Source organism: Onychostruthus taczanowskii, unplaced genomic scaffold (assembly GCF_017590055.1).
Source record: "Onychostruthus taczanowskii isolate IOZ18803 unplaced genomic scaffold, ASM1759005v1 scaffold10, whole genome shotgun sequence".
NCBI lineage: Eukaryota > Metazoa > Chordata > Aves > Passeriformes > Passeridae > Onychostruthus > Onychostruthus taczanowskii.
The window spans coordinates 17,774,657-17,797,051 of NW_024496526.1; the positions used below are offsets into that span (position 1 = coordinate 17,774,657).

The 22,395-nt window shown below is 44.6% G+C and overlaps 1 protein-coding gene across 9 annotated transcripts in view; it reads left to right on the plus strand.

The window, feature by feature from the left end:
- PKP4 (plakophilin 4) overlaps positions 1-20,646 on the plus strand; it is a 48,590-nt gene extending 27,944 nt beyond the window's left edge. For 2 of the 9 annotated variants that reach the window (XM_041405769.1, XM_041405778.1), the window contains exons 5-22: positions 394-525; positions 678-871; positions 1,675-2,224; positions 3,871-4,062; positions 5,533-5,737; positions 8,004-8,136; positions 9,124-9,337; positions 10,241-10,424; positions 10,732-10,849; positions 11,317-11,508; positions 11,649-11,822; positions 12,640-12,790; positions 15,024-15,219; positions 15,993-16,077; positions 16,185-16,302; positions 18,215-18,346; positions 19,043-19,116; positions 19,588-20,646. In XM_041405769.1, coding sequence (XP_041261703.1) covers positions 394-525; positions 678-871; positions 1,675-2,224; positions 3,871-4,062; positions 5,533-5,737; positions 8,004-8,136; positions 9,124-9,337; positions 10,241-10,424; positions 10,732-10,849; positions 11,317-11,508; positions 11,649-11,822; positions 12,640-12,790; positions 15,024-15,219; positions 15,993-16,077; positions 16,185-16,302; positions 18,215-18,346; positions 19,043-19,116; positions 19,588-19,839 — 3,296 coding nt within the window. In that variant the 3' untranslated portion in view covers positions 19,840-20,646. The remainder of the gene's footprint in view (positions 1-393; positions 526-677; positions 872-1,674; positions 2,225-3,870; positions 4,063-5,532; positions 5,738-8,003; positions 8,137-9,123; positions 9,338-10,240; positions 10,425-10,731; positions 10,850-11,316; positions 11,509-11,648; positions 11,823-12,639; positions 12,791-15,023; positions 15,220-15,992; positions 16,078-16,184; positions 16,303-18,214; positions 18,347-19,042; positions 19,117-19,587) is intronic. The other 7 variants (XM_041405800.1, XM_041405827.1, XM_041405818.1 and 4 more) reach the window with 5 other exon arrangements.
- The last annotated feature ends 1,749 nt before the right edge of the window (positions 20,647-22,395 follow it).

The window sequence follows — 22,395 nt, forward strand, 5'->3', positions numbered from 1 at the left end:
AGGGATGAAATTCAGCTCAGCCTTTTACATCTGGAGGTATTGATTACAGGCCCTTAAGACAAGGGTAGCTATCCACTGGGCACTGCAGCACAGTGGCTCAGTGTTTCTAGTCTTCAGAGTCTGTAGATAATTAACTAATTTGTCATTAAAATAGGTTGGAACATATGTTTGAAAAATTAGAGCTGTAGAGCTACATCAAAACTTTCAGGTAAAAGAATTCTCAGAGATTTATATTAACATTCTATTCATTGTGTTTGGGAGATGATACCTGTCTGCCAGTAAACTGATTCTGTTTGGTCCTCCATTAGTATGTATGAGGAAATGATCATTATTGAGTTTGCAGGAAACTTGCATATGAAACACTGGATTTATCTAAATAATTTATTCTTTCAGATCCTCCGCCCACCAGTGTAAGCAAACCCCAGGTGTCAGAGGGTGTTCACACCAATGCCTATGATATTAGGACAGAAGCAGAGCAAGGGACTCTCTACTCACCAGAGCAGACATCTCTCCATGAAAGTGAGGGTCTGTTGTGTGCATTTTAAATATTAGAATATATTTCTGTTTTGACTGTATAAAAATGTAATACAGTTATGAATGCAACAAATAATAAAGTTATATAATACTTTGTGAGCTTGTTAGATGATTTTATTCTTATGCTGGTTTCATGTTTACAGGGTCTGTAGGTAACTCAAGAAGTTCAACACAAATGAATTCTTATTCTGACAGTGGTTACCAGGAAATAAGCAGTTTCCATAACAGCCAAAACTTGAACAAGGCAGAGATCAGACAGCAGCATTCCCTTGGTGGACCCCTCAGCAACCATGACGTGGTGAGGAGCTCGCGCGCCGAGGGGCAGACGTCAGTCCAGGTACTCTGACCAGTGCGCGGCGCACCTCTGGCTGTGCACGGCCTCCAGCAGGGTTTAGAGACAGCAGCTGTTTAGCCGTGCCCCCTTTGTATGGGCTGGAGTTAATGTTACGAAATTAGTTTTTGTTTAATGCTTTCACTGGACACAAAGCGGGAATGGCTTGCAGCAGAGACTCCTTTGCTGGGATCAGCACTTGTGATCTGGGTCGTTCACAGGAGCTGAAGTGAAGTAGCACTCCTGACTGCACAGTACGCTGCTATTAGCATGTCAAGAAAGCATCACTCACTCAAAATTCATTGTGAAATGGGGGAAGACCTTCCTAGAAGCTAGCCTGTATGTAAGCATAGTTCTTAAAGGAAGGTGCTACTTGTGTTCCTGTACATTCTGTGGTTTCTAGCTTTTCCCTCCTTTTTCAGTAAGTGGAATGATGGTAAGACAGTAATTGTTAGAATATTTCTGGATTATACCAGAACTCTTTGCATTACTGTTCCTGAATTTCCAGAGTGGTTGAGTAGTGAGGAAGGAAAGCATAGGTGAAAATTAACGTAGCAAGCCAAATGAGAATGAGAAACAGGTGGGTTTTTAATGTTAAATTGTCATTTAATATACTAAGAAGCATTGCTTAGAAAAAAGTTACAGGGAAACTTGAAGGAATTAGGTTTAGGGTAGAAGGTACACTCCAGCCACCTGCATACACCGTTAAGGTGTGTGCATTTCCTGCTGACTTCTCTGTCTTACAGGAGAGCAATATCCACTCTGTGACCTAAATTCTAAAACTCACAAATGTTTCTGATTTTCAACAGCCTTCAGCAAACACCGCTCCCAACCGTGTGATGAGACGGGTCAGTTCGGTGCCATCCAGAGCGCAGTCTCCCTCCTACGCGGTCAGCACGAGCATGTCCCCGTCGCGGGGGTCGCTGCGGACGTCTCTGGGGAGCGGCTACGGCTCTCCCAGCGCTGCTGAGCAGAGACCGCTGCCCTCCCACGCGTACTCGTCCACCACGCTGCCCGTGCAGCGGGCGGGCTCCCCGTACCACAGGCCTGCCTCCCCCTCGGCCGTGCGCCGCGTCGGCTCGCTCACCTCGCGGCAGGCAAACCCCGGCAGCGGCACCGCCCCGTACCAGACCGCGGGCAGAGTCGGCTCTCCTCTTGCCCTTACTGATGTGCAAACCAGAGTGGGTTCTCCGTCCCAAACTCAGCTGGGGTCCTCTTCCCCGAAGCGCTCTGGCATGACGGCAGTTCCACAGCACCTGGGGACGACGCTGCAGAGGACAATTCATGACATGGAACAGTATGGACAGCAGTATGATATCTATGAGAGGATGGTCCCCCCGCGGCCAGATAGCCTCACAGGTGAGTAAGGGGCGCAGACCACAGCTGTGGAAAACCCAGAATGTGGTCCTGCTCTTGTGGATGAAGTGTTGTAGCACTGGGGCACAGTGGCAGTGCTGGTGTCAGGTCAGTTGTAAATATTGATGTCAAACATTGTGTCAGTTGCAAGTTCCTCATGAATACTGGCTTTATGATTATTAACTGCTAGCCATGCATTGAATTAAATCCCATTATTTAAGTTGCTAAACGAAATTCTAAGTCTTACAAAGGCACGTCAGCATTTTCAGAGGTAAAGTACATTTAAATGTGTGTGCAGGCTAAACAAAGTAAAGCATACTAGCCTGGAACTAATTTTTTATCTAGTTCTTTCCTAAAATATATAGCTTATTACCACTGAATATTAGGGGGTTTTTCCACTGATATTTCTAGACTATCTTATACTTCAAGTTAAATATAGGGTAACCATTTTAATACTAGCTTAAAATAGAGCCCTAAAAGGTAGAATCTATTCATCTGAGAGGTAGTTCTTGTTAGCATGCTTTACATTTGAAGTTTTGTGTGTTACTGATTTTGTTCTGACCTTCATCTGAATGAGCACAGACAAGGTGATTTTCCAATTAGACCATGTGCCCTTTGAAACAGATGGCAATTTCTAGTTTTTCTTTTGAACCATTGTAGTGCAGGAAACTCCAAAATGCTCTAATTCCTCAGTAAAAGAGAAAATGTGTCTTCTCCCTCACCTCTGTTTGTAAGACTTAATAATACGCCAGTTTGATAAGGGGTTGGGAATGAGTTTGATGGGAAAAGCCCTGCTGCCCTCTTTGCCTGCTCAAGTCCTCTGCTCTCACCACATGTAGATGTGTTGTCTTAGTGACGGCCCAAAGCTTTCCTTGCAGACACTGTGGCAGAGTAGGTCTGGGATTTTGGGGGCGGGGAATACACAGATGAAGGATACATTTTGTTACACATCACTACTCCATTGTACTTTTGAAGTTGTTCTGTAACCTCCATCATTTCATCATACTTGCATAGCTCATTTCACATATTCTGCTGCTTTGATAACTGCCAAAGCTTTAGTGTCTGCAGTGATAATGCCAAAGTTGACAGAGTTGTATATGTTTTGCATGAAATATTAAATATATAGCAAGGTGAAAAATACAAATCCAGCTGCAGCATAGCTGTTTATATGTACTCACATCATGGGCTATTTAAACCTTTATAAAGGTTTTTCTAAATGTGCTTACATTTCCGCTGCCACTATCAAGCAGATGTTTGCTCTTACTGCTATGGACTGTTTCAGTTTCAGGATTACAGCCCCTTTAGGCTGGGTCCTCTGTCATGACAGGATTTCTGTCAGGTCCATACTTACTCTGTTATTGCTGAATCTGTGCACCACGCGTGCTGACTCAGTTTTTATTCTCTGTGGTTTAGACTGTAAATGATACCAAAAAATTAAGTCAGAAAATTTCAAGTTGTTAGTGCATGGACAAAACTTTTGGTCAAGGAAATGCTGGTTTGGCAGCAAGCCTTTCAGTATGGGCCATTTAATGTACTGGTAAGTTTAAACAACACCTTTTCTTGGCTAAAGGAAGAAAGCTTCAGGCCTGACAGCTGTGTTGCTTTGCTGAAGATGGGCCACGTGGGCATGTCCCTGTGCTTGGTTGCAGGCCTGCGGAGTTCGTACGCGAGCCAGCACAGCCAGCTGGGGCAGGAGCTGCGCTCGGCGGTGTCCCCGGACGTGCACATCACCCCCATCTACGAGGGCAGGACGTTCTACAGCCCCGTGTACCGCAGCCCCAACCACGGCACCGTCGAGCTGCACCACGGCTCCCAGGCCGCCCTGTTCCGCACCGGCTCCGGTGGGTGACGGCCTCGGCTCGTCCGAGCCCGCTGTGCCGGGGCACGGGGACCGGGGAGGCTCACGGAATGCCAGTGCAGAAGGAAGAACTACAGGGTATCAATGAGTGGAGACAGAAGCTAGGTTGGAAGGACTTAAAATAACCTGCAGGAATTAAAAGGCTCTTGTGATGTTCGCAGGGAATGCTTGGGGCTATACATCGCTGTCAGGCTGGGGTCACAGTGTTTTCTGTTTGATAGCACATGCACGGGTACATCCCAGATAAGTGTGTCCATGACACACAGAATTTATTGCTTCCTCTCTTGCATTCTCTGTGCATCTCTCTCTTAAGAACTGAGTTGGTTCATGGGGTTTTTTTATTCATCAATACAGTAAAACAAGAGCTTGCCGCTAAAATTACCTACTGCATCTTTCACAGTAAAAATACTGTTTTACCCATCTTCTCAACAAAGCATAATGGTAAATGCTACAGCTGAGGATTGTCTATTGAAACCAAAATATTCCTCTAGTATCTCACAGAAGTGCCACTCATGTATTATGAAGAGCATAGGCATTAGATTAGTATTAGGATTTATTTTCTGTAGAGAGAAATGTAATGCATGTTGCAATGCAGTTTGTTCTTCAAGGTTGATTGATAATCTGTATAGTGGTTTCCAAAAACTCTTAAAATATTAGAGTGATTTAGTTAAGCAACTCTCTAGAAGTATTTATAGAGAACTGTCCGATTCATATGCCATGTTTTCACACACCTGAAAATGACTTTTTAATGTTTGCTAATGTAACTGTAATACCAAGAGCATAGCGCTGAAGGAGCAACCAGTTTTTGCAATTCTCCTGCTTTCCACAACCTAGAATAAATGGAGTTTGTCAGGATGTGCCAATGAAGAAATATAACTAGGAATTGGAATTCTTTGTTTACTTATCTACTTAATACCATTTTCCTTGGAAGAATAAGAGCCACCACAACAGCTTTGTTCAGATTGGAAGACACACGTTCTTGTTCCCGAACTGCTCAGTTTCATCTTTGCAATGATCCACGTGTTTCCTTTTGTCAGGGGAAATGTATGTATGTAGTTAGGAAAAGCAAACTATCATATAAACAATATGAATTTTTATTTACTTCTTTTTTCTTTCTGGTACAGTTGGTGAATTGATATTATGAACTTTGAAAACACTTTGCACCCAGATTTCTGCTTGTTGGCATGGGATAAATTTCCTACTTTAAATATTTGTTGAGGGAAGCTGAGGCATGAGTCTGATCCCACGAAACCTTTCATTCTGTAACTAACCTCTCCATTTCCATGAGACACTGAGAAATTGCTCCATGAAATCTGGCATCAACTTGCAACGTGGAGCACAGTACACATTTTCAAGACGGATGGCTTTTTTGCTTGCACTGTTAAGTAGGTGTCGCCCCTTGTCTTCAGCAGGCACTTGTTACCTGGTTGTTTTTGACGCTGTTTTGTCCTAGGCATGGGTAACCTGCAGCGATCCTCCAGCCAGCGTAGCACCCTCACATACCAAAGAAACACCTACGGGCTGCCCACGGCGGCCGCGCTGGCCGAGCCGCTGCGGGCGCTGCCGTTCCGGCTGCCCGAGCCCGGCTACGGCCGCCTGCACCCCGACGGCGGCACCACGCGCTCGCCCTCCATCGACAGCATCCACAAGGACCCCAGGCAAGTCCCCGCGGGGCATGGCACAGCCTTCCCTCAGTCCGCCCCGCCTCGTGTGAATACATCTCCGCCTTTACTGCCGAAACAGTAAACACGGCTGCTTCTTGCCCTGAGAAAAAACAGCTGTCACACGTGTTTGTTTTTGTGGAGAAATTATTGCAGGGAGCACAACTTTGATGAGATTGGACTGGATTGTTGAAAATATTTTTTAGTAACCTCTAACACTGTAGTGAGTTTTCTTTTTCTATGAATGGGAATTGGGGCTTGAAAATTCGAAAGTACAGACCTAATTTATTTGAATGAATTTTTTATGAACAGCTTGCTTAAATTTCAAAACAAAATAAGTGTTAAAACTATTTATAAATGTTCCATTTTGAAAGGGAACACGCATATTTCTGCAATAATTACTGGTTTGATGTTGCAGATGTCTGTGCACAGCGTGAGCCTCTGACAAGCGTAGTATCGTCATTCTCATTTACTCTAAACACTGTGCACTAAAACCTTTTATTTAACCTGGGAGTATCAAAGTCCTGGCCGTGCACAGCTTGGAAGGACTTATGTGCACATTCGGTGTGGATTTGGAATTAGTAGGAATTTCAGTCCCTCCTTGGATTGCTGATTCACTGAGAAGCCAGCTCATCCTGGAGGAGCTGGGCTGAGCCATGCCTCCAGGACTGTCCTGGGGACATGCTGGGCTCCAAAGAAGCCTCAAGCAGAGATGGTGAGACTGGAGCTTTTTGCTGCATTCCCCTGCTCCCGTCTACAGCAGGCTCATAGCACCAGGCAGTTTTCTAGTCTGGGCCAGTCCTGTCATCTCGGCAATGGAAATGCTGCTTTAATGGATTTTGTTATTCTATTTATTAGTGGAAATTGATATATTTAATTTGTTAATAGATATTGAGAGATGGCATTAGTTTCATTTAATTGAATGGTGCACTCATCCAAATGATGTTAATAGGGTAATCTTAGCTCTAGGTAGTAAAGCTTGGAGGCTGCCTGCTCTGGTAGGGTGGCAATAAGAGTTATTATAGCAGGGATGCTTCCCATTCATAGCAAGGAACTTTAAAGAAACTCTGACTCTGTTGTCACTGCTGATGCACCTTCTTAGCTTGTTACAGAGGAATAGTTATTACAGAGGAATAGCTTTTACCTTAATCTGTTCCAGTTTCTGATGTGCACACCAGGCTGTGGCAGGGGAGCATGTTACACAGCCTCAGAGTGGGCTGTTAGGAAGCACCACTCTGGAATGAGAGGGAAAGCAACTAGTTTTATTAGAAAGCCAGTTTCCCCTAGGGTTTTCCTATCATTAGTATGGAAAAATAAGCCTCTGAATTGTTGAGCAGTTCAAAGTGGGCACAGACCTGAACTTCCCCTTTGTGTGACTGGGAGAGACCTGAATGGCCAGGCCAGCATTAGTCTTGGAACAGCTTCCCAGCTAATGTTCTTGGAACATACTTTGCTGTTTTTTTCATTTCTTTTGGGTTTGGTTTATGGTTTTTTGGTGGGGTGGTTGGTTGGTTTGATTGATTGTGTGATTGTTTTGGGAGTTTGGTTTTGGGTTTGTTTTAGTTTTTTTTTTTTTACTTGGATTTTTGAGCCTGGGAAAACTTAAGATACTACTTTATCCCCCTCCAGTTCTCTTTTACAGAAGGCAAATGGCCCAGCAAATATTAATTACTCTGTTTCTAAATTTGCAAACTGGGCATGTTTCATGACTTTTCCAGGATTGGTCTGCACAAGATCATTGTGGTTTAATGAAGGAGATATTATTTAATGATTTTAAATTTACAATCCCTGAATAACTCAAATCAAGCAAACAGCATTTGATTCTGACAATAGCACTTCAGGATGTGCAGGTTTTGTTGAGGTACAATTGGCTTCTGCCTAGGGAGAACACCGAGCACTGAGAGAAAAATGTTGTGTGGAAATGATGCCCCTAAGCAGCACTGTTGCGGGGGTATCTTTTGCATTATATATTTAACTTTTGGGAGATTTTTGTAGGTTGAAATGTTTGAGTCCATGTTACTTTAGTGATTATTTGTATTTGTGTGGTCCAACTGAAGCACACGGATATAGTGTTCCTTTTCCAGCTGGAAGACTAAAAGCTGATGTGACCCACTGCTATCCCATTATACCTGGGTTTCCTTCTAGCCCTCTTACTCCAGAAAAAGCGAATTGTTGGAAAGCCGTTAAGGTGCTGCAGTAGTTGTGCTTAGTAAACCCCCCTCCTCTGTGAGTAACGCCTTCTCTCCGTTGCTGTCCGCTGAAGGGAGTTTGCGTGGCGAGATCCGGAGCTGCCGGAGGTCATTCACATGCTCCAGCACCAGTTCCCGTCCGTGCAGGCCAACGCAGCTGCCTATCTGCAGCACCTCTGCTTTGGGGATAACAAAGTGAAAACTGAGGTAGGTGCTGCTGCAGGAAAACCAGGCCTCTTGCCTCCTCCCTTTTTCTTCATCGTGGCACAGTATGTGTGACCCGCTTGTGTTCCTGTGCGTACCAGGTGGATGCGAATATTGAAGTGCCTGGGGGTTGTAATTATGCACACTCAGATTCTTCCTGTCATAAGAGCTGCATGGAAATTCTATGGAAATCTTTTACCTTAAAGTTGTCATCCAGCACAACTCTAAAGCAGATTTGCCAGAGCCTGGCTATGTGTAACCTGTTGGTGACTGGAGACAAGAACAACCAGGAGCTCTGGAGTGCTTTCACTGTTTTTTATCAAGGTGTTTTACAGCATCATAGGGAATGAGTGAGCTGCCAGGCAAAGGAAAGGAGCCCAATCCTACAGAAAATGGAGGAAACTGTTTATGCCACTGTGATGTGGGGGCAGAATACATCTGGGTGAACATTCAGATTATTACTGAAATCTCTTGAAACTTTGCATTCAAAGACCTGCTGTTTTTGCAAAGCAGCTGTGACCTGTTGATTTGAGGGAATTTGCCTTTTCATTTGCATGCTCTTTGTGTGTGTGATAGATGTTATTTTCAGTATAAATTTTATTTTTGTTAACAAAATGTTGGTGCAACTTTTGTAAGAAGATAGCCCACATAATTCACTGTTGCTGGGAGATGGAAAGGTGGTAGTTTTGATGATCTGGTGATGATCACAGTGATAATCAGCTCTTATTTCCAATATTCCCTAAAAACATATTCTGGGGTATAGGAAATCACTTTTAAAACTGGGAACAAAGCAGATGCAATAACAATTCTTTGAACACAGCAAGTGTCTGAAAAAGACCCTCAGCCATTGCAGCGGGGTGGGGGGAGAGGTTCAGTCCCACGTAGCAATCAAGTCAATAAGGTTCTCATAAAAACAAAAGCCTTTTACATCTGTAGAGTGAGGTGGGTGAGATCAGTGGGTGCTGATGGTCCTCACATTCCACTTTCCAGGTCTGTAGGCTAGGAGGTATCAAGCACCTGGTGGATCTCCTGGATCACAGAGTCCTGGAGGTTCAGAAGAATGCCTGTGGTGCGCTGAGGAACCTCGTTTACGGAAAGTCCACTGATGAGAACAAAATAGCCATGAAGAACGTGGGAGGGATACCTGCCCTTCTGCGCCTGCTGAGGAAGTCAGTCGATGGCGAGGTCAAAGAGCTGGTGACAGGTAAGCTTGGAAGGGAAATTAGCAGAGAGCTGTAATGCAAGGTATTTTTCTGGACACTTATCTTGATCAGTAGAGTCATTGGGAGAAGTGAATGCTGAGGTAGTTGCACTAAAGCTCCACTTAGGGTGCATTTTCCCTCATATGAGTCTCCGCACACACAGCAGGTATTTGTTTATTGATTCTGAACATTCGTTTTATTACAGGCTTTTTTTATCTTTTCTTGACAACAGTTTTAAGTAAGATCTTGCAGAATTCGTAAGATGGATCCTAACTACGTAAATGTGTATGGTATTTAATCTGAATTATGATCAAGGATGACTTCTTCAGAAAAATTATTTAAGCTGTGTTTCATGATGCAAAAGAAGATTCAATGCTGTGTTCAGCGTGTTATTTGTATATACAGTTCTACTGGTAATTTACATCAGGTTTCATACTTCTGTATCTGAATGTCATGTATGGAGACTTTCCTGGCAGGGGACTAGGGATCTCTGCCCGAGGATAAAAGATGGATAGCAGTTCCACGTGGCTGATGGGTGGATGGGACATGCTCTGGACTTGTTGCTGTTGTTTCCAGGAAGAAAGTTTCCGCAGGATTTTTATATCCCTTCTTGTATGTTCAGCTCTGCTCCTTAGTACCTGATATCCCTGGTATATGGTGCGAGGTAGAAGGAATGTCAGGGCAAACCATCCTTATCATTGGCAAAAAACCAAACCAAAGCCCTGCCCTCCACGGGTCACTTTGTTCACCTTGCTTTCCTCCTTTTTGGATGCTGGCTCTCCATGTTCTGCCTGCTCTAGAATCACATCACATATTTAAAGTAATGTCTTTTAAGTTGTCAGTGTTGCTTCATGTTTGTTTGCCAAGGCTCTGCTGACTTTTCTGCCCTGGAAATGTCTTCTAAGGGGTTCTCTGGAACTTGTCTTCGTGTGATGCCGTGAAGATGACAATCATTAGAGATGCTCTGTCCACGCTGACAAACACTGTGATAGTGCCCCACTCGGGATGGAACAGCTCCTCCTTTGATGACGATCATAAAATGAAATTTCAGACTTCCCTCGTTCTGCGCAATACAACAGGATGCCTGAGGTATTTGCTCTTCTGGAATACTCCCTTTTAAAGAGTAATCATGTTATCCAGCAGGTCTTTCTTGTATTGTAATTTTAAAGACATAGGAATTGTTTTAGTCTATAAATTACAGAGTTACATGATGTAGACAGCTTTTCCAACTGTCCTTTTTTTCCTAATAGAAAAATATGAAAATTACTGAGTTAGTCACTAAGAGTTGCTAACCAGTTACTAATCAGCTGCATGAAAACCTTCTGCAGACTGTCTAATAAGTGATTATCTGTAAGTCCTTACACACACCGTGTTCCTTTGTCATTCCAACTTTCAGGAACCTGAGCTCCGCTGGGGAAGAGGCGCGAAAGCAGATGAGGTCCTGCGAAGGACTGGTCGATTCGCTGCTCTATGTGATCCACACCTGTGTGAACACCTCAGATTATGATAGCAAGGTGTGTGCATGTCTCATCTGCAGATACTTTAGTGCTGAACTGTGTGTCTGGTCCTGGGACTTTGTACAGCTCAGCTGAGCATGGTGATGTCCTCAGCTCAACTGGCATCACTGCCAGACCCAGGTTACTGAGGCACAGCCAAACTCAGCTGTGTGCACAGGGTCACCTCTTGTTTTCAGCAGGGCTGCTCTATGTTTCTTAATGAAACAGTAATAAGCTCTTATGCTTTTCATTTTCAAACTGTTAAAGAATAAGCCACTATAGCAGAGACCACTCTTATAAATACTGTCAGATTTGAGAGAGATTGCATTTTCCCAGAGAAGCAGCCACAACACAGCCCAAGGCCCAGCATTAGAGTTTAGCACTTGTGCTCCCAGTGCCTCTTCTCCTCTACTGAACTGGTTTGATTTGGTTCGTGTCTGTGTGAGGAAGAGCTGGTGACGTGGTGTCTCTCTGGTTTGGTTCAGACAGTGGAGAATTGTGTGTGCACCTTGAGGAACCTTTCCTATCGTTTGGAACTGGAGGTACCTCAGGCACGGCTGCTGGGAATCAATGAACTGGATGACTTGTTGGGAAAAGAGTCACCCAGCAAAGACTCAGAGCCAAGCTGCTGGGGGAAGAAAAAGAAGAAGAAAAAAAAAACTTCCCAGGAGGATCAGGTTTGTATTTTCAATGTACTGCAAATACCTCAGATGGGTTTGGCTCATGGTGGGGGAGGACACAGCTTGACAAAAACAACCCTACATTGAATGAAAATACAGAGGTTTTGTCCAGTTACAAATCTGCATTCCTTTCTCAGTGGGATGGAGTTGGCCCTATCCCAGGATTTTCCAAGTCTCCTAAAGGGGTGGAGATGCTCTGGCACCCATCGGTGGTGAAGCCATACCTGACACTCCTGGCAGAGAGCTCCAACCCAGCCACTCTGGAGGGCTCTGCAGGATCACTCCAGAACCTTTCTGCAGGCAATTGGAAGGTACGGAAATTCCGCTCCTCCTCCTCTTTGTAGTCCAGCTGTTTTTTCTAGTAAGACCCTGGAATGTGTTTGGTGGGGACATGCCATTTTCTCCTGTGCATCTGAGCATTCCCCTGTTGTCTGTGCATTAGTGCTCATGTGCTGCAGTCGTGTTTCCACAGTGAAAAGCCTTGGCAAAGAGCAGGGGCGACAAGAGCCATTTGGAAGCTGGCCTTTATTTTAAATAAACAGAAAAAGCTTCTTCCAGCTTCATCTTTTGATCTTATCAGAACAAAACAATTTTCTGGCTTCTTCTAGCTGTGAATTCTGGTAGGGAGGTGCTGTTGAAATAAGACGAGGACAAATAAATTTACCTTATTTCCATATTCCATTATTTATTTCCATACATTCTGGCCATTGCATATATAATGTGCTACAGAAGCAGCACATGAGAACACTATTTTGTGTCATGTATTTGTTATGGAGAAATTAAAAAACACAGCAAGCATGAATTGCTTCCTTTGCTTGCAGCAAGCCAGCTAAGCCTTTGTCAGTTTGACCATTATGAAATTGGTATTAAAAAAAACTACGAGCAAAACCCAACCGCCCTGCTCCCTTTTCAATAATCATCATCTATTCAGATACTTTCTCTCTTTGTAAGAGGAATGAGTGAAAAATGGCAAAGAACCAGCTCTTTATAATCACAGAAAAAGCACACATCCAACATGTCATCTTTTACTGGAAATGCCCAGACATGCTTGAGAGTCCCAGTCCAGCCCAGGGCTGTTCCCGTGGCAGTGCTGCGGAGCATTGGTGGGTGACCGCGGTTCTGTGTCAGTTCGCAGCCTACATCCGCGCTGCCGTGAGGAAGGAGAAGGGGCTGCCCATCCTTGTGGAGCTGCTGAGGATGGACAATGACAGAGTGGTGTCATCTGTGGCCACTGCCTTAAGGAACATGGCCTTAGACGTCCGGAACAAGGAGCTCATTGGTACGTACAGGCCGGCCTCGGGAGAGCCAGAAAAGAGCATCCAGTTTTAAGAATCCAACTCCTTGTAACTGTGGAAATACACTGAACTTTGCAAGAACCCAGGTGATAGGGCTTTACTTGGAGTCTGTAGACTACTATGCTGGTCTTGTGGCATTCCTCTCTGCTAAAAAGCTTAGATTGTACTGCATGATCAGTATTATCTCTCATTCAGGTTTACAGTGGCAGAGAGAGTTTGAGTAAGACATTGTCCTAAAAACACCCTTTCCTGTGGCCCATATTTATCAACAGCACCGGGTTGTCAGACCTTGGATGGGAAATCCATGGACAGATTCCACTAATGGGAACAGCACGCTTGATGATTCTGTGTCACATCAGTTGTGTCACATAAATGAGTCCTCCTGACAGCAGCAGCTTTCCAGAGCAATATTGCCACGTTAGTTTGCTGCTGGCTACCTTTCATGGGTGGGAGTCAGCCGAACCAGACAGAAAACCCTCAGTGCCAATGGGATGGAAACACAGCCCAGCCTCCTTGGAGCTCAGTGCTCACCTGCTTGGGGGGTGCAGGTCTCCCCTGTGTTCCTGAGGGATGCAACAGCTCTGCTGCCATGACAGCCATGCTTTTTTAACAGTCTTGAACAGGAAGAGAGGGAAGACATCTTCTCCAGGAAAACACAGATATAGAGCATCATCTGTGTCTTTGCTGAACTAAGGCATCAACAGAGGTGCTTGCTAGAAAAATTTACTGTCTTGTCAGTTCTAATATTTAACCCTTTGAGCATTCATCTGTGCCTGTTTTATCTAGCATTAAAAAACCCAACAAAATGACAATCAGCTTTCCTGCCTTTCCTGCCCTGAGTTTTCTCAGTCCGTTAGTGTTGAACATGCTTCAGCCTCAGGCTGCTGTGAACCCTGTTAACAAATGATGTGATATAAAAAAGTCTCATTTTTGTTACAAAAGCATTTTCTGTGTGTAGAATTGTGGGGTCAAGGATATAGCAACTGTTCATAGAGATAGGAGGATCATTATTCTCAAAAAGAGAAATACATGTGGACAGAACCTGGTTATCTGTTTCTGAAGCTTCTCATCTGGGACATTCAGAGTGTGTTTTCCTGCAGTGCAAGTGTTACACATGAGAAATGTGTAAAGAGAGAATCCTATTCCATGGCACCAGCCCTGTGCAGGTCAGATTCAGGTGAAATTCTCTTGTTAGGATGTTTCTTCCATTCCTGGCAAAGCTTTTCAGCTCAGGAATGGTCCTCCACCTGCTCCCTCTCCCTGTCAAAGCTGTACCTCTGAGAGAATTTCTGGCCTCAGACACACTCTGAGACAGACCATTGGATAAAACATTGCCAGATGTGAAGCAAGTTCTGCACTACCCCATGCTAGAAATCATCTTTAACAATGGGCTCTCAGAGTCACACTGAGGAAGGTGAGAGATGAGGTCTCCAGCAAATCACAGTTTATGTTGGAACGTGCAGCATGTGGCTGAGCTTGCTGAAGGGTTTGCCGTGGCAGGGTATTGCTGCAGACACCATTGTGGGGATCATTTCCCAGTGAGTTTCCTTTTGCCTGCAGAATTCCTTTTTGTTTCTTTTTTTCCTTTCAGGCACATTATGCAAATAGATACCAAATGACTTTGTGCAAAGCTCCTTCATTATTCACTGTTATGTGCAAATACATGTCTACTATAAAATCCATTAATCATTCAATTAACAGTACAACCCAAACAGGAAGAAACCTTGACCTTATCTTAGTTACTGTCCCTTGTGTGCAGCTTATCTCTGGCATCAGTCAGCAACTGGAGCCTGACAGAGCTGAGAGCTGACAGGTAGCAAACAAGCTGAGCAGAACATCCAGAACAAAGCATTTCCAGTTGCTGTAAGGATTCCTTTAATCCTCCCATAGATGAAGCCCAGCAATGTGCATTGCTCTGGCAATCATAATAAGTAGCCTGACATTTTTCCTTGAACAATTCTTCTTTCTCCAAATAATTCTTGTTTAAAATTGTTTCTCTTTTAGGGCAAAATTCAGCTTCTTACACTTTTAAGCTAAAAGGAAAAAAAAATTCAAAAATTGTCATGTGGTGTCCCTTGGCTCTGTAAAATGTGAATTCTTGGCAGGTTTTGGTACTGTGCTGCTTGTCGCTGCCTTCGGCTGCAGTTTTGCGCCGAGTCGTGCAGTTCTGAAGGAGTGACCTGCGGCTTTGCCCTGGTTCTGTGGGTGTGTTTCCAGGTAAATACGCCATGCGGGACCTGGTCAATCGGCTGCCAGGCGGCAACGGGCCGAGCATCCTGTCGGACGAGACGGTGGCTGCCATCTGCTGTGCCCTGCACGAGGTCACCAGCAAGAACATGGAGAACGCCAAGGCCCTCGCCGACACCGGTGGCATAGAGAAGCTGGTCAACATAACAAAGGGAAGAGGTGACAGGCAAGTAGGCAGCAAAGATCAAACCTGAGCTGTTTGTGTCCATTTAAAATGCTTAAGAATGTGGGAAATGCTTTTTTGAGTGAAAAAAAGATCTGCCCTTGCAGTCTGGGTCTGAGGAGCTGTCAGCTGGAGTCTCACTGGGAGGGAGGAGGCACTGGTACTGCTGTCTTGGGCAGTGCTCTCTGTCCCAGGCTTGTACAGCTGCTCACAGTAACCATGGTCATGGGACCTGTTCACATTCAATGAGTTAGCCAGTCACCTCTTCAACACCTACAAGATTGGTAAAATATTTGGAGCTTTTGCAAGTCAGACTCTGTGGGCACCTCTGTCAGGGTGTATCCCAGCAGCTATGCAATGTACCTAGTGCAGCCCTTTGGTCAGTGGAAGGACAACGTGGCCAGGGGAATGCCCTCGAACAGCACTGCCAAGCAAGTGCTGCCTGAGGGGAGCTGGTCCTGCCCACTGTATCAGGGCTCAGGGGGGCCATGAGACAAGTTCTCTGCTGGCACCGTGGCTGTCTAGTGGAAACGAAACCTGTGAGCGTGTGGTGAGTCAGCAGCAGCAGGAGGCCCCGGGGCTGGTGGATGGCAGCAGGAGCCCCATCTGTGGTGAGGCTGCTGGCTTGGCTGTGCTCACGCTGGTGGTGCCGAGCCTGGTTTGCCCCACAGCGGCAGGTTCAGGCTGTTACAAAGCTCAGGAACACTGTTCCACTGAAGTGGAATGCAGTGGCTTTCTAACACTGAATATTCTTCACATATTCTTCACCTCCTCAGGTCCTCACTGAAGGTTGTCAAGGCGGCGGCCCAGGTACTGAACACGCTGTGGCAGTACCGAGACCTCCGGAGCATTTACAAAAAGGTAAATTGTACAATTAGCTTACACTGCAAAATGGTGCCACAAAAACTCCTCATTTACTTATAACTTGCAATTTATTCTGATGTGTTTTTCTTTTTGCCACTCCATAGGATGGATGGAATCAAAGTCACTTTATTACACCAGTATCAACACTGGAACGAGAGAGATTCAAATCCCATCCTTCTCTATCCACAGCCAATCAGCAGATGTCACCTGTCATGCAGTCAGGTCAGTCAGGAAGGGGACTTGCTGTCCATGTTTTTAACTTAAACACCTCTCTATTTCGTACTAATTCCATTTAAAACACAGAGCTCAGGCTGTTGCTCCTTGGTGTTTAAGCAAAGTACTTCACGTGCTCCGAGTGCTCCCTGAAGTGTTCCTGCAAAGTGAAATCCTCAATGAATGGAGCCGGACGCTGTTACCAACCATTGCCCCGTTCAAAGGCACTCCTCCTGCGCTGTGTGGGGATTGGCAGTGGCCTCATGGAACACGGGGACCTCGCAGCACAAACAGCAACACACCCACAGTGAGGAGCTCATTGTCATTCCCAGCCATGTCATGTTCCATGAGAATGCGTAACCAAACCCAAAACCTTACTTTTCTGACTCCTCCTTGTTTATTTCTCACCTCTGTTCCTTCAATGTGTTCAGTGTTAGATTTAGATCTTCAAGACAGCTGATACAAAACATACCTGAAGCCTTCTATTTTGTTTTTGTAAGGCATTTTATTTTACCCAATTTACTCTTCTAGAGACTATCTAGAGCAGATCTCTGTTAATACTGAGAAATACCTAGCTACTGTGACTGCCAAGATTGGTGACCAGTTCCTACAACACTCTTGTTTAATTACTTCTTTACATAAAAGTAACAACACCCACACATTCCTTTATGACATGGCTGACTTGAAAAACAAGGACTCCACCAGGGATTTGTTTTCCTACAAGAAGTAAACCTGTTGTGGTGTTTGTGCCAGAGTTCCTCTCACCCACCAAGGAAGCCAGTACAGCTTACACTCAGGGAATGACTGGATTCTACCCAAGTGTAAAAGGATATTCTGACACCAACTGTCAAATTTCTGTCTCGGCGCTTTCTCTCCCAGGATACACCAGCAGAACAATTGTGTTACTCCAGTTCTTTGAATGACAAGTAGGAAGTAGATAAGCAGCTCTAATTTAATATTCAGAGGATGTTGTATTTCAAAGAGGGTTTAGTAAAAATTCCTAACAGGAAGTGTCTGCTTTCTGCTCTAGAGCACAGCCAAGCCCAAGGGAGTCAGTGGAGGCTGGTGAAAGGCCCACATCCCCAGAGGGGCTGTGCAGCATCGTGCTGAGCACAGCAGATGCCTGTTGGAGCAGATACGCTTGGCCTGAAACACTTGTTCTCGTTTCAGTCACTTCACCATTAAAACAACATTATGATATTGACCCATGTCAGACTTCTAACAACATGGCATGTTTAGCCATGAATGTGCCAGAAAAACACCAGTAATTAAATTATCCATAATAACACAAAATTCTGAGCTATGATGTAACGGACACATCAGTGGAAGAAGATTATCACTGAACTAATATTTTGAAGCAAAATTTATAGAAATTGTTTGTAACTATTTTACTCCCATTGCTGGAGTCTTTCTGAGCCAACAAAGCCCAAGGGATGTGTGCTAAATCCAGGGAGGATTTAGCAGAACAAACTTCTTACAACGGCAGTTGAGATTCAGCTGCTTACTGAGGAACAGTGATCCCTTTCTGGGATCCCCCCGTGGCCATTGGCCTCCCAGAGCACACCATGCCCAACTCACCTGTGTGTACAGGGGTCACTGAGGCCAGGGAGGCTGGACTTAAGTATTGTGTTCAAGTATAACTTAGATAAACCATCACATTTAGCGGAGTATCATCTTCTGCCTGCACACAGGTGATGTCCTAGGCATGGCAAGGTGCCTGAGTGTCACAAAAGTCCTGTGTCTGCCCCTTGCAGTCTCTGGTACCTTGCTGGCAGCTCTAGGGTGTTCACCCAGGAATAGCTCCGGCTCTTCTGTCCTTGCCAGCACCTGGTTGTGAGCACTTGGAGCAGGGAGTGGTGAGGAAGGCTGGCTGTGCAAAAGGCTTTTGTTGTCAGTCTTGAGAACCTCTCTTTTCCATCAGTTGGCAGCACGTCCTCATCCCCGGCGTTGCTGGGAATCAGAGAGCCTCGCTCCGAGTACGACAGGACGCACCCTTCTATGCAGTATTACAGCAGCCAGGGCGATGTCATTGCACATAAAGACATCTACACTGGTAAGAGACCAGCCGAGCATCTTCTGGAGCAGGGAACTATTCCTTGTGGGGAGAGTTCGGTCACACGCAGACAACCGCATTAGCGGGCTGGTTGCTGCCAGCTGCTGCTTTCCCTTTCTGTTCTTTGTATTCCCTGGCTGTGGCACAGGGCAGGGTGTCACCAGTCTGCTGTTCTCTGTAAAACTGCCCAGTACCAGATAAACACAGATCCCTTTCTATACGGGGAGGTGAGGGGAGTTTGAATTATTATTTTTATTTAAAATACTAGTACAGAAAATTGTATTATTATGTACATTATATTATATGATGATGTTAGAAATTTGAATATGCAGTTTTATGTTATTATATTTCTAAATTGTATCAAGGTTTCATATTTTCTCTGATCTCTCTTTTCCTTCTTACGATGTCACACAAGTAGCAAAACAATAGATGACAGTGACTAAAGAGAAGGAAACTGCTCGCTTTAAAGATTTGCAGTCTGTAAAATGAGAAGCAGTAACATAAGGCTCCTGTCTTTGCTGTAACTGCTGCTGAGGGACATTTGCCATCACTCTGATATTACACTGTATCATTAGCAGGTACTGAAATCTGCAGATTTAATAGTGTGGGCGCTACATAAAAGGCAAGATAAAAACCAATAGACTTAGGGCTGAATGAATAAAGACTGAGTTTATGCATTACACCTTTTTCTGGCAGGCTCTAGCAAAGCTTCACCGATTTACATCAGTTCCTACTCCTCCCCAGCGAGAGAACAGAGCCGGCGGCTGCAGGTGAGGCAGAGGCGCGTTCGGGCAGCGCTGCTGCCCAGGCTCAGCAGGAGGGGCCAGCCTGGGGCTCCGGGCGCGCGCCCCGTTCCCACCACGGCTGGCTCCCTGCCCTGAGCTGGCAGGGCCGCTGCAGCCCGGCTGGTTCCGTGCCAGTCACACGTGTCAGCACCTTCTTACACTGGCACCTGAGACCCCTTTTCTGGCTTCAGCTGCTTTGGGATGGTTTTGGTAGGCATGGCCAGGCTCTGTACTTACTGTACTTGAGCTCTAAAATTGTGCACTTTGGGAGTTACTCCCTTTGAGTGGTGTAGGAGGAGACAGGCAGCAAACTCAGGGGCATTTCCTCCATTTCCCTGGGTACATTTCATGAAGGTTTGAAACCTGCATTACTGTCATGGATAGAGCTGCGCTTGGGTAAAGCATTTTCTCTGCTAATTATATTTTTGAAAGTTTGTTTTGATATCGTTTTACCAGCAGCATCAGCACTTGTACTACAGCCAAGAAGATAGCACCAGGAAAAACTACGATGCCTATCGGTTGTACCTGCAGTCCCCACACAGCTACGAGGACCCTTACTTTGACGATCGAGTTCACTTTCCTGCTACTTCAGATTACACAACACAGTATGGACTGAAATCAACCACCAATTATGTAGACTTTTATTCCACCAGACGATCTTCTTACCGAGCAGAACAGTACCCAGGCTCTCCTGACTCCTGGGTGTAGCACCAGAGAGAAAAACCCAGCGTGCTTCTTGTCTGCCTTGAGAAGGACTGCAATGGCCCCGTGTTGTTTTGGTCAAGAAATATGAAAGTGAAAGAAAAGAAGGAAAAAGGATGGGTTGTGGTTTTTTTTGGGCGGGGGGGCTTGGTTTTGCTTTTGGGGTTGGGCTTTTTTGTTTGTTTTTGGGTTTTTGGGGGTTTTTTTTGAGTGAGGAATTGTCAGGAGAAAAAGCTGGCAGGGATGGTTTTGCTCTGCTTAGGTGTTAGGTATCATTACTTGTAGCTCCTGTAGTCTGGTGAGGGTGTGGGCGATGTGATGAAAGGTTTGAGAATTGAGTATGATGAATTTGGAAAGTGTGTAGGTCAGAGCAAATTAAAGCTGATTTTTTTAATGTGAATAAAAGTCTTGTTCTGATAGTTTGTACAGAAAAAATCCAATGGCTGCCCTTGTTTTATTGCTATTACTGAATGTCAGGATTGTATGCTACTGCGTCATGTAAATTTCTTGTTGGTGTAAATATGGAAATGCCACATTGGTCTCAAGTGCCATCCATTTGTAATGCAGTGTGTCATTGGAAAAGGAATTTGAAACATCATGCACAAAAAAAAAATACCCAAAACCAAGAAAGTGTTGTGAATTCTAAGAGGAAAAGAGCCCAAATTTTAAAAAATGAATAGTGTAATTTTGAAGCACAAGTCTAGTCCAGTATATCCACATCTCTCCCATTCCCTGCCTATTTCATAAGGAACTTCACTGCCATTTTCTATGCACATGGAATAACAATAAATATGGAAGTCTCATCCATGGAAAGCTGTTCCCTGTTCATTTTTTCTTATTATTTTCTCCGTGTGATAATCAGAAACAAATACCATGAAAATTAAGTCTGAATGCATGTTCTTAAGCAGGTTAAACATATCAAAACATTTGGGCCATTTTCCCAGATCTCTCCAGTGGAAATGTCCTGAATGTGTCAGGCTGGTGGCCCAAAGTGCTGAATCCAGCACCTTCCTGCCAAGATTCCTCAGACTTGTGTTTTCACTTTTGGTATTGGCAATCCAAGATACTTCAGAACTCTAGCCTGTTTTCTTTCCACCACTCCTCTACCCCTCCCCTTGCTCTCTCAAGGAAATTGAGGTCACCTTACTGTCCTAGAAATTATGGTCTCCATTCTGACTACAGTCTGCTTGGATTTCTTTCCAATCAATATGTTTGATTATTTTAAGTAACTGAATCACAAACTCTCCTGTGCTGTACAGTCTGTTACCTCTAACCTGTCTGTAACCACCATTATTGCTGCACATCACTGCATTTTCCTTGGGTTTCCAGGGTTTCCAGTATCCTGAAGAAGGATGGGAGAACACTGGGAAAAGGCTAATGAGTTTTCCTATCAGAGTAAATCGATTGAAGAGAATACATCTCGGCTAAAGACAGTACTCAAGCATACCTTCTGCCTTTGAGCTACTGTATCAAAGACTAACACTCACAAAAGGTAACATAAACATGAATAAACTATTTTAAAAACAAGGCAAACATCACTTTGTAGCTACAAGTAGATTGCTGTAGCTGTCAACAACAGCAGGCGCAAGAGGAAAGCTGTCACTGAGACGCTGGAAGGTCGGTCACTGCCCATCACAGAGTGCAGGAATTCATTTGTGGCCATCAGGCAGAGGCCAGGGAAGAACTCAGTGCTTGGAAACCTCCCCAAACGCTGCCATGGAGGGGGGGAAGTGGCCATCTGCCTGGAAGGCAGAAATTGGCAAAAAAGTATTTCATTTGCTCACAATAGCATCAAGTGATATTCGTGAGTTCTGTTATCCAAAGACGTCACTACTTTATTAGAGATTCTAAATATTGTGTATTGAGATGGATACAACTTGTAGGGCATTCACTAGTTTAAAATGCATGCATTTTCAAAAAATACTGTGTTTTCTTTTTTGCTCTTATTAAGGTTTTTATGCCATCAAACAAAATATGTAATATTTATTTGTCTTGGATAATAGCATTTTATTTCAGAGTAACCAGAATTAGACAAAAGGAAGGTTGAGCTTGTTTCTTCCCATGGCTGGATGGTGCCCTGCACACAAGTGGCCTGTGGGTGGTTGGACAGGCAGCTGTCCTGGCCTTGCTGGTTACGCTGCTGCCACACCAGTCACATTCTTTTATACCCACTGTATAGACAAAATACAGGAGAAAGAACTTTCCATTTCTGCTTTTACTAGCACACCTGCCCAGGGAGCACTGCTGTGATGAGTGCTGGGCTGTGTTTGGAAGGAATACAAGCAACATTCCAGTTGTCCACATTAACTTGCCTGCCCTCATTCTGTGTCAGCAGACCCTGAGTCTTCAAATAATGTGTAGGAGTTGAATTAAGTTTTCATATGGTTTGAACAGAAAGAAATACTAAGAACATAGAAAGAGAACCAAAAGCTCAGTATAACACATGTTCAGCAATGGAATGGGCAGGTATGTGTGATGGTATCTCTGAAGAAACTGTGATATTCTCCTTTTAAAACTCCAGTAAGTATTCCTGTTCTGATACTTGTCCTCACATCCCCTGTA